Below are 15,543 nucleotides of genomic sequence, written 5' to 3'. Positions count from 1 at the left end.
GATTACTGATAGATGAACAATGCAGCTTATACTATCAGGATAGTAGAGGTATTTATGATTAGCTTGAGCAGCAGAGGAAGCGTGTTTTATTTGGCTCAAGTTTATTATCAATTTTACTACCTTTCAGGTGAAATGAAACCGGCTAATATGGTCATAATCTAATTTTACAATCACTTTATAAGATTCTCACGATGAGCAAGGTTAGGTAGTTGATAGATACAGTACTTAGATACAGTGGCGGATCAAGGGTATCGGGGCCCTAGGCGGAACGACGAGTTGAGGCCCTCTGTAAATGGTAAATGTTGTTGGGGGGGGGGGGGGGGGGGGGGGGGGTAGCGGCACTAAAGTTGCTGTTGGGAGATTGAACAGTAAACTTGAAATGCCGTCGGGGCCCCCTTCGATCATCAGTCGCAAACTATTCTATTTTTGCTGACAGGGGGGGGGGGGGGGGGTGCAATTGATTCAGAGGGACCCCCTTCGCAAATCAAATCCTTCGCAAATCATCTGTCGCAAACTCTAAAATTTTTGCTGACGGGGGGGGGGGGGGTGCAAATGTTTCGCCAACCTCGGGGCCCCATCGGCCATCCTTCCGGGGGCCCTTGTCGCTAGTACTCTGTCCATACGGCATACTATAGAATGGCGATCTACGGGGCCCCAGGCGACCGCCTAGTCCGCCTACCGTTAGATCCGCCGCTGCTAAGATACACCATTGAGAGTACCATTCCGGAACTCAAAGAGGTCTGATTCAAGTGTTCTATGCGGACTATCCTCTGCGCTTCAACATAGAATTACCCGTATGCTGAAAGACTGCAATAAATAGAGAAAGAGTAGTCACCACACAACAACCACCATACGTAGGACAGAATCTTCTACTCTTGGTACTCCATTCAGCCATAAGCATAAGCAGTGGCATAAGCAGGTCTAGATCAACAACTGTTGTTTTATGAGTTAATAAGAGTTAAAGAAGGTATTCAATATAAATGCGTTAAAGTTAGGCGAATATGGGTAGAATCATATCCCATCTTGTACACCAAAATATTCTCAAAAGCAGCAACAAAGTGTAAACGGATAGGATATTGGAGATAGCCATACGAACCAGACGAAATCCAGATGTGTGAACCGGTTCGATCTGGTCGAAAAAACGAATGGAATGTGGTAAAGCGCTTATCAATTAGACGGATTGGTACCTGTTACAGTTGAGATTGAGTAACAATGGCTTATCATTACGTCCCACAAAGAACGCTACAGATGTTTCATACCATTGGCTCGAGATCTCTTGCCATTGAGTACAGATAACAGCCCACCATTGGCCGAATGTTGCCGGGCTAAGGAAAACTGATCCACATTCCAGACTTTGGGTCGCGCGCAAAATAAACAAAACTGTCTCAGTGGATGCTAGCAACATGTTTTGTACTCAAACGCAGAGACAGTTCATCTGATGCGTCACGCGCATTGCTTTTATGCTGCGTAATGCCGTGCGTATACATCAGATTGGAATTCCCAATCTTAGCCGCGTGTCGCGCGCCCTGGAATGCCGAACGTTCGATCAACTGTCGGACACTGCCCGTCCATGGTGTGTGGGTAAAGCAGGTATTTGCATACCCACTGGCCCAGCACCATGACTGGGCCAAAAAGCCACCACACTGAGGAGTGACTTTGCTGTGGTCTAGCCTATAAGATAAGATAGGGGAAAAGTATATCAAATGCCATACGCTGATTGGTCGAGTGGCTCTCCAGAGTCATCTATCTATTGTTGGCGTTCTGTAGAGGCTGTATATAAAGGCTGCGATGGGAGTGCATTTGATGGGTCATTTTAAAACGTGTTGGAAGTGATTGTGTGAGACAACACTACTGGTCATGAAGTTTGTTTTGAAGTGTTTGGCGATCTTTTTGGCAGCTATCCTGTGCTCGATAGGTATGTGGGGAGTAGTTTAATGTTTGCCTAAACTGGTTGACAGTCATTTGCTTTACTCCATTTTACAGCTGAAGGAAACAAGATCCGATGCTATTCGTGTGATGATTGTAACAAACAAGAGCCGGAGATCGTCCAGTGCAGCGCCAATAATGGGCTGGATCTGAATGCGCTGAGCTACAACCCAACCTACCCGATACTGACACCGTCCACGCCGTACTGGAACGCAAACCCCTGGGATCCGCTGCTAACGCCACCACCGCTCGTAGGAAACAACAACGGAGGAGCTTGGTATCCGGGATACCCGGGATATCCAATCCTTACACCGCCACCGTTGGGCGGCGGTGGCATCAATCAGCAGTATCCCTGGGACCCACTGCTAACGCCACCACCGCTCGTTGGGGACAATAATGGAGGTGCCTGGTACCCGGGATACCCCTGGTATCCGGGCTACCCGGGATATCCAATCCTTACCCCGCCACCGTTGGGCGGCGGCGGCGGCATTCAGCAGTACCCGTGGGATCCACTGCTAACGCCACCACCGCTCGTAGGAAATAATAATGGAGGCGCCTGGTACCCAGGCAATCCAATCCTAACGCCACCGACCACCTACTATCCGTACGGAAAGGCGCACCAACAGACGGGGGACAAGGGGCAGAAGCGCTTCGTCTGCGCGACGATCCGAAGCAAAGGTACAGTTCATGACAGCGACGATCGAGAGGGTGATTTCATGACATTTTATTCCGTTTTTTTAGGAAAGGATCTACAAACGGACATCATACACCGGCGTGGATGTGCCGAGATTGAGGGATACGCTGTCGGTGTGTGCGACCAGGGACAGATACCGGTGACGGAGGGTGGCATTACGAGCTGCCGCGTGTGTGGACATTCGCTGTGCAACGAGTGAGGCTGTGTAGTGATCGATTTTAAAAGCGTGCTGTGATTTGTGTGGGTGATGCAGGTAGAAGAATGAATGGGCTAAAAATACTGATTAATTCATATGAATAAATGCAATAATTTAGAAATTCGTTTCACTAAAATTAGACGAGTAACGGTACAGATGTGAACTAGAAATGCGGCCAAAATGTGCTGCTACATCTGAGTAAAGGTCTGTCCTGTATAAGGGTCATTCAAAGTTTCTTGCAAAAATGATGATTTTAAATATTATTAAACTAGAACAAAAGTAAGCTGATAACAATGCTTGGTGTTAGAACACTGAACCATCTCGGCTAAATATCTCGAGTTGAATAGAGTATAATTGTTTCCCACCTTCGGCTACTGTTGAAGTCTTCCAGGCATTCGCAAGCAAGCCCAAAGCTTTAAACTAAATTGCCTACATTCAGGCGTGTTGTGCTGCGCGTGGAAACTGTTATACGTCGGTAGAACAACAGATTGAAGCAGATGATTCATAGCGTGCATCGAGTATTAGTGTCAAAAAACATTGAAGCAACTATGATTTTTTACCAAAATCAAACAATTTCAAGTACATTATTGAAGTGCAGATAAATTTAACAAAACATTTTATTACTTTCGTCAAAAAGTATTACTTTTCGTCGTAGAAATCAAGATAGAACGTGTCATGACAAAGTCATAGTTGTATTTTAAACTAGCATTTAGGCAACAAAAATTATCGAGCGCTGTTGTACAGTGCACTTGATCCAACCGTACAATCCTAACGCGTGATGCGTAATCACCTTGCAGCTAATTACCAAATAACTATCGGAAGCCATCAATTTCCACCCATCGTCACGCTGCACGCCCTGTAATCGGTATGATTAATCAAATCGGTGCTCAAAATCGGGTCCCGTGCACACCTCATCCTCCTCGTAGTGCGCATATCACGATTCTTCCATCTATCATCACCACCCCTCGAGGCGCGTTGACAGCTGTGAACCGCGTAAACCGCTCCCGGCAAGAGGTAGCTCCAAATTGCGCACAACATAATTACTAGCACTTTAGGGAACGCGCTGCGGATGTGTCACGTACACGTGTGCGGGACATGAGTGCGTTGCGGACAGGAGCAAACACACCCAGCAGGGAGCGGAGCTATACCCTGATTGGAGCATCGCTGGATGAGCAAGAGTGGCGGATAGAAGGGTTTAGGGCGCGTAATGTGCGCACTTCGCACTTCCATTTGTGTTCGGGAGGGAAATTATCGCAACCAAGCTCGGTTGTTTTCTCACACGGGTAGCTTATAAAGCGGATGGATATCTTATCGAGCCAGATTAGCTGCAAAGGGGGTGGTTTTTATCCACCTTTTCGTATGATTGGTTTTTTGATAAACGTAAATCTTCAGGCTTATTACAATGAGTCTTTAGGTAGGGGGCTTGGGGGACGACACGTACATTAATGCACAATGCTAATGCAGCTGAAAGCTCGTCGTTATGATTAAACTGTCTGTTTATTTGGCCGTCTGACTGGCCTTTGTATTTAACCTAGTCACATAACCTAATGCCCAGCGATGTACCATCCTTCTGTACGGTACGGTTGCCATTTGTGCCTCAAGATCAGCTGACTCCATCCATCCGTGAGTAGTAAACCCCCGAGTAGTTGCTGTCTGTCGAGCAGCTTTTGCTGAGGGGTTTGCGGTGGGAGTTGGGAGCCGAAGGCTGCTACTTCTGTGGGGCGTTACTGCTTCAGCACGACCGACAGCAGTACAGCGAGCAGAAGCGCGAACAGCGATACTCGCAGCCCGGTCGCACTGTTACATCCTTCCCAGTCGCAGAGCGTACAGCCGATGGGATTGGTGCCACCGTTCACGGACAGGCAGGTGTCGGCCTGGTTGCCCAGGTAGGCGGCGCATCCCCGGCGGACGGTGTTGGCTGGTTGGAAGAGAAAGGTGGAGAAAAGAAGGCGTTTACTCTCAATCTGCTGCACTCTGCGAGCAAGTCACACTCACAGTGCTCAATCCGGAAGCAACGGTATCCGGTCGCTGCTGTCTGACGCTTTCGGCGACCGACCACTGGCGGTGGCGTGATCACCGGCGTGCTTGGTGTCGGTGGCGCTTCCGTGGTCGTTGCTACCGTCGTCGTCGTCTGCTGACCGCTACCATCGCCCGTCGGAAGGGGCGGTGGCGTAAGGATCGTTGTATCACCCCCCGGGGGCATCTGTGTGGTGGTCGTCGATTCTGACGCCGGACAGGCCTGAAGCTGGGCCGAGGTGCCCTCGAACGGGTCGGGACAGTTTTCACACACGTAGCACCGCAGCTGCCCTCGCACTGGGGATGGAAGAAAACACACGCACACGGTGTATTAATCATACTGCCCAAAAGCGACACGTACGTTCACATAAGGTCACTGCATCGTCCTCCTGTGGTGCATACCTTCATTCACTGTGAACGCCACCAGCAGCAGCCACGTCGTTGCCAGGTTTAGTTTCATATTGAAGCGGCTATTTACGTTCCACCCTGTGGTTGCACACTCTATCACAGCTGCGTAATGACACGTATAATGGCCACAGCAACACAAAATACGCACCAAATCACACACGCGGCACACAGAGCACAGCAGGTCACAGCGCGATGATAGTTCCACCCGCACACTATGTTCGATCAAGCGCGCAAGAATTCCAGCAGACAACTGAACCCGTGCACCTGCCCGCGGTTGCGTTTTTATACGAGAACCGGTGGGCAATCAGCAGTCCCTTGCCCATTCCTGCGCCGCAGCCCTCCGCGTATCGTGGTGTTGAGGAGGTAGAACGTTTCGGTTTTCTTATCGGCCACTTATCGGTTGAAGTGGGTGAAAGGTATCCAAAACTCTCCAAACCGGGTGTGAGGCCCTGTGGCTCGAGGTTGTGGTGCTCAATTATCGGGGTTTGGGTATGCATTACAGAGAACGGGGCGGGGGACCGTTTTGGGGACCAACGCACGATGACAGATGTGTGCAATCTTCATTCGCTTTAACGTCATATCGATTGATGATCGTTCGATAAGCGGGATGGAAGTTTAATTCGGTTCCTTTCGGGTGCACTGGGTGGGCCGGTTAAGCAATGCGGGAAATGTTTAGCATGGTGTGTCATCTTTCTGCCAACATTAGCCGCAAACAAACGTTGCTGACGCACGGTGAAGATGGTATATTTTAAACTACAAAAAAACGGGAATAATGACTGTCCAATAGTTTCTTGTTTTTGTTCAATTCCTATCGAAACTTTGCTTATTAACTCACCTTCACAACAGCCTACTACGTACCTCAAAAAATGACACCAGGCCGGTAGTCGGTGTCGCCAATAACGGTGTCGCATGCATCAAACATGACGTCGTCTAATCAACACGCACATTAATGGAAAACAACGAACCCAAGGTTGCTGGTCCGCTTTTACCCCCATTGGTATCAACTATTCCCGCCACTACAGTGTACGGTGTGATAACTAGCACTCAATTAGTTTTCGAACTGCGGAGGCCCATTGTTGTTGTTGTTGCTTCGTGTTGCCGATTATAGCCCACGCAAATGTCAACGCATCGCTGGCACAACACACCATATAGTAGGCGTTGGGTTTTGTGGTGGTGTTCAGTGCGTCGAAGACTGGGAACACACATTGGAGAAAGTTCTAACCGGTTAATGAGGAAGATCAACAACAGCAGCGGGGTATTTTGTTCCAAATCGAGACAACGGCACATGCTTTTATTAAGCATTTATGTGACAAGGTTGAACGGACAGGCTCACTGTTATTTAATGCGTCAATGCGTGTAGAGTAACCTTGAGTGGGAAAATGTATCGAAAAGGGAAACAAAACACAAAGAATGGGCTTTTTTGTTGTTGGTAGGATCATTTATTTTCTTCTCCAATCTTATGGTATTCGGTGTGTTTATTGAAATTTCCTTACATTTTTTTCATATCTTCAGTGCATTTTCTTGTCTTGTGATGTTCGTGTGTTTTTGAAGTTTGTTTGATTCTCTACTCTATTTGAATGTTTTGTTTTTATGTTTCTTCTAAATTTGCATATTCATCCATGTTGGTTGCTGCTAGTATGTTTGAGTTGTTTTTAAAAAAATCTACCAATTCGATTACATTTACTCGTTATTATGTCGTTTGTTTGTGTGTTTCATATTCAATTTTAAACAAGCCAACACTAATTTCAAAGCAAATCGTTTCATCTGGCTTTTAAACGAAAATTTAATTAAAAAAACCCAGTTTATATACACATTAACAAACGCAATCGTGGGTCAGATGCGTGAAAAGTTTTCTGTACGCATATTAGTACGTTAATTAGTGTTAATATTGGGGGTAAAACAAAAAACAAAACATTTATTTCCTTCCAAAAACACTGACCCGTCATTACAGATGCGTTTTATTGCTTTTCTGTGAACAATTTTATAAACGTAGAGCAAACAAAACCTCATTATAGTTAAATTTTGAAACATAACATTTTACTAACCATTTATTTTATTATTTAAAACATAAATCACAAACTCCACTTCTTATCATTCTGGTGATGCTACATGCTGCTGCTTGAGACTGAGACTCTTTGGTGTGCCTTCTTGGCTGGTGTTGAAGCGCCTTGGCGCCATTTACGACAACTACCACCATCTACTACACTACCATGATCATGATCGTGCCTACGGGTGCCTAACGTTTGGGGGGTAGTAAACACCTACACAACACACGGGTCCGCGCTAAATGCTTTGTGCTTTCGTGTTTTGGGTACGTTATTACTCATAGAACCTAGTTCTAGCTTCGCGGTCGGTTCTTGCTAGAATTTTACGTCTAATATTTATTGTGCCAAACAACAAACGGAAAAAATGCAGCGCAAATTGTTCTGCATTCGTTTTAGTTTTTGTCTCGTTCGCGCATTCACGAACTTTTCCTCTTACTATTACGGTGATAGTATGTGTGTTTAGTATTTTAAGAATTTCTAATAACATGACATTGTTTGTTTGCTTGTGCTGAAAGCAACATTTTTTTTAAAGCATTTGCCAAAGAGTAGTTGCTAGCATATGGTCTCTAGCGACGGTCTCAAATGTGTCTGTATTGTTTAGCTTATATTCGAAAATGTGTGACAATCTTAACTTAAGCTTCCCAACAAGTTGTGCTGTTGTTCGTTTTGGTTGTTTTTGTGTTAGGTTGATCGAATGAAGGCATATGCGTGAATTTCACCTTATGGGGGCTCTATTCCAATAGTTTACTACGTTGTTCTTTATTTTAGTTTATCTCCCCTTTTCTTCTTGCCCATCTAATTATCAATAATGTGTGAATTCTATTTCTCTATTTCCGTTTATCGCAATTTAAAGATCTTAAACTTAGACCACCCTTATCAGCGCACAGCAAACCTTTTGCTTCCCTTGCCGAGTGTCCCCGGCACTCACACACCTTCGTTATCTATTCGCATCAGGTTTATCAGCAGGCTGCCATATAGTTTGCTGTACGGGCAGTAGCCAGAGTTATGCTGTTCATAACTTTATCTACTCAATCACTAGCGTGTCTCCCAAAAAAGAGCAAAAAAAAAAAATCGATCATACTACATCGTGCACCTAACTCTGCACTGTTGTGACTCATTTTTTTTATCATAATAAGCGATTACGCCCGACCACTTGCCCGCGCAACCGTTCAAATTGGTGTGTGACTCACTGGCATCGGCTAAGGCATGGATGATAACTGTTGTTAATTTAGAGCCGATTAAGCGAGCGGGGAAAGGGTGGAGAGCCTATTTTTAGGGTGACAGATTGTGGTTTTGCAACATTTTTCTCCTTTACTCTTATCATGGTGGTGGTGGTTGTGATTTTTTGCCTTACAAATAGCGTCATAATATGGCGCAGGGGCGATTTAGTACATTCAAAAGTTCCATGCAGATTCCACGCGTGCATTAATGCCAGTTTGAGTTCGATCCGAAGTAAATCGATACCATATATGTACAGGTTGGTGTAGTGTGGGTTGGGTGCACTCCAGCTCTAGCAGGAACAGTGCTGTAAACGATTGATGGAGAACACACTCCAAGAGATGGTGAGGATGAGCAGGTTTTACAGGAACTGCCGGCGGGAGGTGAATCCAATCAGCGCGAGTAGGCTGCTGCCCCCGATGAGCAGCCAAACCGTGGGACCCATCGCCAGCCGGGTTGCACCGTTGCACGCGTCGTCCTTGCAGATCGAGCAGGATTCAATCTTGACGCCCCGCTGCAGCTTCGCCTTGCCGTACGCAATCTGGCATGGGTCGGTTTTGCCACCGTCCAGCTGGCAGCCCCGGTACGTCATCGTATCGCCATTTTCTGTCCATTGTATTAGGTAAAAAGGGGGGAAAAGTTAGGTTAGCAATTGAAGTTGGAGAACATTACTGTCCCTGGTTGGAACTTACCGTTGGAGGCGACAATTTTCTGGCACACCATCGGGACAGTAATTTCCGTACCGCCAAAGTACTCGATGCGCGTCAGATCGGCCAGCCAGTTACCGGTGGTGGCGGCCATCTTGCTCGGCGTGCACGTCTGTGCAGTGGAGAATGGCAAAGGTGGTAAACAAAAGGTACGATTAATGTTATTCCAGAACTGTCAAGTTTGTGTACAAAAGTCATCTAGTAGCCATCGATCATTTTGCTCGATTCTTTCCAACATTTTCGATTCCGTCGGTCCAGTTGAGTGACACTCAATGGTTAATGCATTGCAAATATTACCCCTAAAGTCAACTAAAATCCATATTGAAGGTGTTTTCAAGTGAACCAAAACCAACGGCAGCATTGAGCCGCCTCAATACTCTCGCTCAGGTGCGTGACATTCAACATTCAATCGTTCAATTGCAATTTGAAGGACAGTCCATATTTAACTTTCTGTTGTGTTATTAAAGAATACGGTCTGCAAACTCCAAAGCAAAGGTACAAATCTATCAATCCAACTCCAGTAGGATAACAAATAACTGGACCACCACCGAGTCGTGCGTCAGTCTTGCAGATGGACAGGGTAACTACCATTGCCTTGCGTTTGTCGGTTTCTTAGCCGCACAGAGTTCCATCCACAGTTGAGAGTACCATCCCCTTCCCGTACACCGGCGACGGCTTAATTGCTGATGAATATTGGAGCACGCTAGAACCCCTCAACCCCCACGGGCTCCCCCAGGACGTGCAAATGTCTTACCTCGGCGACGATGGCAGAGTTGCGCTTCAGATCCATACACTCTTCGTTGCTGGTGGAGTCACAGTTGTAGCATTTGATGCAAAGGCCTGTCGTCGTCCATCATCGTGTCGGTAGCGGGTAGCATGTAACGAGAGAAAGGGAGTCAGTTTCGTTAGCACCGGCATTTTGCAAGAATGGTTTAATATGTTTTGTGGTAAGGCTTTACTGGGCTACCATAACTGCCATTTACTGTGCAAGATTAAAATGTGTTTTCAATCAATCACGTTGGAATCATCATTTTGAGATGTAATTTATAAGTTCAAACAAATCGAATAGAAAGGTATGTGAGAGAGAAGGATACGATAAGCGTGTTGGTTGTATTTAACTCATCATGGTGATAATGGCATGCTGAAGCTCTGGAGGATAGCAGCCCAAGAATGACACACAAATTTATGTCATTTTTGCTATTTTGTGTGCAAAAAGGTTGATAGTCCCTTTTACAAACATCATTGGAAAATTGTCCTTTTTTTAAGAAATACAATCATCGATGACAGGACATCATCGGAACTGTAGGGCAGTGTGCTTTTAGGTTGGTTTTATGAAGCAGAAGAAAAGGGAGTGTCGCCCTGGGAAAGCAAGCAGCCAGCACAAAGCACTTTACTATTAAGTTGCAACACTAAACACACCCAGGCAGGCCCATTAAGTTGTCCTTTTCATACAAAAGAACCCTGGGGCTGGATAGGGAGGGACTAAAATTATGTTCCATTAGCGATCACGCCGCAGCGAAGCGTGCCAGTTTTGCAACAAACACAGTAATGGAGTAATAGTTCCCACTATGAAGTGCATGTAGCATATTTAAGCGTGGCATTTAAAGCGCAATGTTGTAAAAGAAACCAACACACACCATCCCCAGAGTGTGTTGGGTAAAAGAAAACGAGAAAAAAAACACGCACACATTACATTAACCGTACTGCTACCGTGGCATGTAATGCAACGGAACGACGACGACGCCGAGTCGATGGAGACGCATGGTTCCGGTACTGCATGTCGGACGGCGTCGTAGTCGTGTGTTTGAGCAAAGAGCGTAACACAATTTTGCCATGCTACGGGTTGGATGGGCACATAAATACAAATTAGTTTTTCCCTTTGTCCGGCACCACCATTCACCCAAAGACTGCCCCCTTCCCCCCGGCTAAGACAACGACCACGGCGTCCGATGGGTGCAGGTGCAGCGGCATACCTTCAACGGGCGGAACACGATAGCACAACCGTTTAAGCACAGTGCAAAGCACATAAAACACAGTGTACCGCAGACAACAAACCGTGTGTTGGGAAGAAAATGGGACCGTGTGAAAGTTTCTTACTTCGAATTCGGCTCCAAGAGCAAACACGCACACACGTTCAGAAGGAGTTTCGGCACGTGTTACTTTGCCCAGGCAGGATCTTGAGATCGTGCCGCACCGTCCACTGTGCCGTCGGTTTGCTTTTGGGCAGGGCAAGGCAGTACCGATCGGAAGATTACCTAATCGTTCATTTTGAGCGGTTCATTAGGTTTCGCTCTGTTTGGTGATGAAAAGACTCGGCTCAAATTCCTTCCTTTTTTTCCTTCTTGTTCCTAGTCCTTTGGGCCTGTTAGATCGCAGTAAGACGACAGGTTGGTGTGTTTGCGGTGGGAATTGGTTTTTCGTTATCTTCATCTTCTTTTGTTGAAGCCGCTTTGGTCTTCCCACGGTAGCTCTATCTGCTGCCACCCTGCAAATGCAACATTTGCACTCGCACCTCATCGTCGCACTTAACCTAATCCAACCCAATCAAACGTACGTACGCTCGGAGATGTCCGTAGTATAGACGTGAAGACCGGATAAGACCTGAGGGTGCACAAAACTCGCGCAAGAAGAATGGACGGCAGCCCCGTATTACGGTTGGTTGGCATTTTCAAAGGCAAGAGCACGGAATTCCTTATGGATCCTCGATGTGTGTGTGTATGTGTGGAGCAAAACTTCAAACATTCGCAACGTGAGATGAGATTGCATTGGGATGGGTGTGTGTGTATGAATGTGCCCTGGGAGGTTGTTTGATGCATTCGTGGAATGATTGCAATTTACAGCGGCAGAAAATGGGGAAAATGCAATTTGCGGCAGAACGGGCTTCTGTTGATGGAATGATGTTTGCGTCGAGTGTAATCATCATACGCAAATGAAGTGCAGATGTTGATAATTAATTTGAGTTGGGATGGTTTTTAAATTATCCTTTTAAGATTTTTTTTGTAGGAAATTTACACTACGAAGAATGCATTTGAATTAAAAATAAATGTTAAAAATTGGAATTGGAAATGAATTACCATTAAATTAAGTCTTTTCACTGCAACTTACATAAATATGATAAAATGAATATTGCGGGCGTTTGCAGATCGTACTTTAAAGCTTAAAAATGGCAATTAATAGATAAACATGTTGTGGTTTTTTCCATAAAAGATGTCACTCAATAGAAGCTCAAGCGCTCTAGAGCATAGAAGAATGTGACGTATATCAACTTAAAACCACAAAAATCTTTCCTCAACAAACCATAACGCATACTCTCTACTCCCAACCATCGCTAGTGCTGTAATGAAGTTCGGGTAATTGCTCAAAACCAACCAAAACCACTCAACCTCGGTTACGCGTACCTTCCACTACGTTCCGCCATCGTACGTGACCACATCAAAGGGGCCGCATTAAGGGGCAGCCCACGCACGATGCAAAAAACTGGGGCCTTCCCTCGACGGCGGCACACAACGAACGATTGCACAACACGCTTTCCCATCGGATAATCCGTGCGTGAACCTGAGCAAGCTGAGACGACGACTCCGCCAAACCGCAAAACCCACCAACCGAACCGAGCCGAAGGTCATTTTTCATCCCATTTTTCAGCGTTCCAAACGGCAACAGCGGAATCCCGGCAATCTTACGCTATCTCTGACTCTTCGGTGGCTTTATGCAACCATTATTTAGCATCAACGGAACGGGCCCGGCACGGGGATTGGGTCTATTGCACGCTTATGCGATGAAAAGTGAGTCACTGTAGCTCATTTTTCATTTCATTATTGTTGCGATGCGTTTCAAAATTATGGGACAGACGACAGGCAATGTGCAGACAGGTGACAGGTGGGGTAAAATATACAATAACGAAAGGAGGACCTGTAACTCACAGATGAATTGCGACAGGTGTCACTCGATCTTTCTCAATGGTTCTTAGTTTATGAAAGTAAACTAAGTAACACACACACAGTCTGACACTCAGTGGGAACGATCAACGTCACTGAGGAGGGCATGGGCCCATTTCCAGATCGTGTCGCTGTCGACCAAACAAGCTGTTGTATGTTGTTGGTAAGAAGAAAGAAAGGAGAAAACTATGCCTCTTGGTGTGTAGGAGCTCCTTTGGGCCAAAAATATCTTAACCTCTTTGCCTTGCGCTAATAGTCTGGCGTGATGGACGCCGTCTGCGCTCTGAGGTAAGGAGGAGGGGCACTGTGTCACACAGGTTGCAGCTAATTTAGAATCGGGCATGACTCATTTGTGCCAGCAGCGCGACACAATTTGTGGGGAATGCAATGCACCTTTTCAATGTCTGAGCGGACTGTGCGGACTGTGTCCTGTGGCCGGCCCACTCGCACACGGGCGAGACATTATGGGGAGCTCGCTTAAGCAGATACGCTTAATGTGTTTTGGATAGTAGCCATTCCAGTATAATAAAGATATTAGTTTGGAAAACTGTCCACCAAGACGCCGTATTCTCCAGAATGGAAATGTTCTACAGTCCTACAGTCTTACATCCTCTATTCTTCTCAGCAAACGTCGTTCACTCACACCCGCTACCGAATGTTCCACTTACCAGTCTGCATCGATGCGGCGATCACACACATTTGCATAAAAATCGAATAGAATTTGCTCATTTTGTCGCGGCCCTTGTGTGGTTGTTTTAGATTGTGCTGCAAATATCGTCGGCACCGGCTATTTCCGGTTCACGTTGGCCCGCTGGGAGACACGCTGGCGTCGGCGTCGTCGTTGTTGTTCAATTGTAGTTCGCTTTTTGCAGCCAGTGGTCTTGCTTATATTGATGAAACTACTTCAAAGTATGATGATCTTTGGTAGAGGATGGTATTGTAATCCGTGATTTGTTTCGTATTTGGTTCACTTGAACACCACACACCAGAACACACCAGAGAAGGGAGAAGAAAAGGCAAAATAATTGGAACAAATAATAATTAGAAATGGTAAGCACTTTGCTGGAAACAAGGAAATTGGGTAAATTTGAATTTCACAGTTTCATTAGTGTATCACATTTATTTTGTTTTTTTTTTTGTTGCGTAAAGTCCATTGGGTTTTGCACTAAACTCCGTTTTAATTTCACTATTGTTTGTAGTTTTATATAAACCGTTTCCGAAAATGTTAAGAAATCAATCATTTAAACCTATCCATTTCCACACAACAAACAGTTACACCAATTACAAATGCTTTCCACATTTAACACACTAAAGACCAACCGGAACGATTCTTCCGGTACGATCGTGTTCTTCCATTTACCTTTGGCCTTAGTTCGTCGATAGAAAAGATAAGTATCAGTTTAAACCTCCCTTTCCGAAACCACACAAAAAAGGCGTCCGTTAGCTGTTTACAGACCACAGTTAAACACTAGAACACAGACAGCTGTAGAGGGTTTGGCTGTTTGTAGAATGGTGAAGAGAGGAGAAGAGAAGAAGAGAACTCCACTAATCCCGTCCCGCGCGCGTGTGTGTGTTCTCCGTTCCACTGATCCGACACTACCGACTGACCGTTACAGACTGGAAAGCCAGTCCAATGCCAGTCCTCACAGCAGCAGCGGGAAAGCATCCTAAAATCACGAAAAACGAAGTGGAATTTCCACGACCACGGCGCCCGAACGTTGAGATCGTGTCCGAAAGTGGCCGAAGAACGGTACGGGCGCCCCGGTGTTTGTGAGAATTACCACGAAGGTTGTTGTCGTGTTCTCTGCCTCTCACTTTGGAAAACCCGAACGCTTTATGCACACTGTCTTGTTTTGTTGTCAAGACAGTTTGTCAAGACGATCTGTGTTAAGTTACGATGTTTCTGATCGACTGATAGTTAAGTTATATAAACTGTATTTTCGTTGACATATTTCTTTTAATAATTGAGAGTTATTTGTAATATTTGTCGGGAATTCGTTTGTTCCGAAGATTGAAGGATCATGACGTTCAAACAGGACCTTAAACTGAAAGTAAAAATTTAACTTAAACTTAACTTTATCACATCGAAAATATGACATAAATTCCTGACTATCAGCAGCATTTTTCCCATTTCAATAATCCCGTATCGCATCGTCTTTGCGGCGAAATTGTCTCATAATCCGATTGCATCGAAAGCAAACGATCTCTTTTCGAACGTTTTGACAGTAATGGGGAAGATAAAAGGAAGCGGATAAATAAATAGTTCTCCCCTCCTCTCCCCCCTATGAGGGGAGCATTCCAGCCTTTGTGTGGTTGCATTTTCCCGTTAGAATCACCACTCCCTTCCCTTGGTATCGTGTGCCGCATAAACCAAGCAATCCACTTGTAAACACGACCG

At 45.6% G+C, this 15,543-nt stretch overlaps 3 protein-coding genes across 5 annotated transcripts; 1 reads left to right on the top strand and 2 right to left on the bottom strand.

Moving 5' to 3' along the window:
- Window positions 1-1,686: 1,686 nt before the first annotated feature.
- Window positions 1,687-2,937, top strand: LOC133393859 (uncharacterized). Its single transcript, XM_061660734.1, has 3 exons — window positions 1,687-1,915; window positions 1,984-2,604; window positions 2,668-2,937. The coding sequence occupies exons 1-3, from the start codon at window positions 1,858-1,860 to the stop codon at window positions 2,817-2,819; spliced, it is 831 nt and encodes a 276-aa protein (XP_061516718.1). The 5' UTR covers window positions 1,687-1,857; the 3' UTR covers window positions 2,820-2,937.
- A 1,354-nt stretch (window positions 2,938-4,291) lies between these two features.
- Window positions 4,292-6,578, bottom strand: LOC1277836 (uncharacterized). The gene is made up of 4 exons (XM_061660736.1): window positions 6,076-6,578; window positions 5,235-5,993; window positions 4,812-5,129; window positions 4,292-4,734 (listed from the first exon to the last, which is right to left on the bottom strand). The coding sequence occupies exons 2-4, from the start codon at window positions 5,290-5,292 to the stop codon at window positions 4,541-4,543; spliced, it is 570 nt and encodes a 189-aa protein (XP_061516720.1). The 5' UTR covers window positions 5,293-5,993; window positions 6,076-6,578; the 3' UTR covers window positions 4,292-4,540.
- A 79-nt stretch (window positions 6,579-6,657) lies between these two features.
- LOC4578287 (uncharacterized) lies at window positions 6,658-14,780 on the bottom strand. 3 transcript variants are annotated; one of them, XM_061660739.1, is made up of 5 exons: window positions 14,506-14,780; window positions 13,814-14,207; window positions 9,965-10,050; window positions 9,196-9,322; window positions 6,658-9,109 (listed from the first exon to the last, which is right to left on the bottom strand). In XM_061660739.1, exons 2-5 carry the CDS (start codon window positions 13,872-13,874, stop codon window positions 8,865-8,867), a joined length of 519 nt encoding a protein of 172 aa, XP_061516723.1. In that variant the 5' UTR covers window positions 13,875-14,207; window positions 14,506-14,780; the 3' UTR covers window positions 6,658-8,864. The 3 variants fall into 3 exon arrangements, with proteins under 3 accessions (XP_061516723.1, XP_001237914.1, XP_061516724.1); XM_001237913.2 differs by having other exon boundaries at window positions 13,814-14,115; XM_061660740.1 differs by having other exon boundaries at window positions 13,814-14,064.
- Between the last annotated feature and the right edge of the window lie 763 nt (window positions 14,781-15,543).

Source organism: Anopheles gambiae, chromosome 3 (assembly GCF_943734735.2).
Source record: "Anopheles gambiae chromosome 3, idAnoGambNW_F1_1, whole genome shotgun sequence".
NCBI lineage: Eukaryota > Metazoa > Arthropoda > Insecta > Diptera > Culicidae > Anopheles > Anopheles gambiae.
The sequence above is the reverse complement of the archived record's forward strand: the minus strand, read 5'-3'. Positions and strand labels throughout refer to the sequence as shown.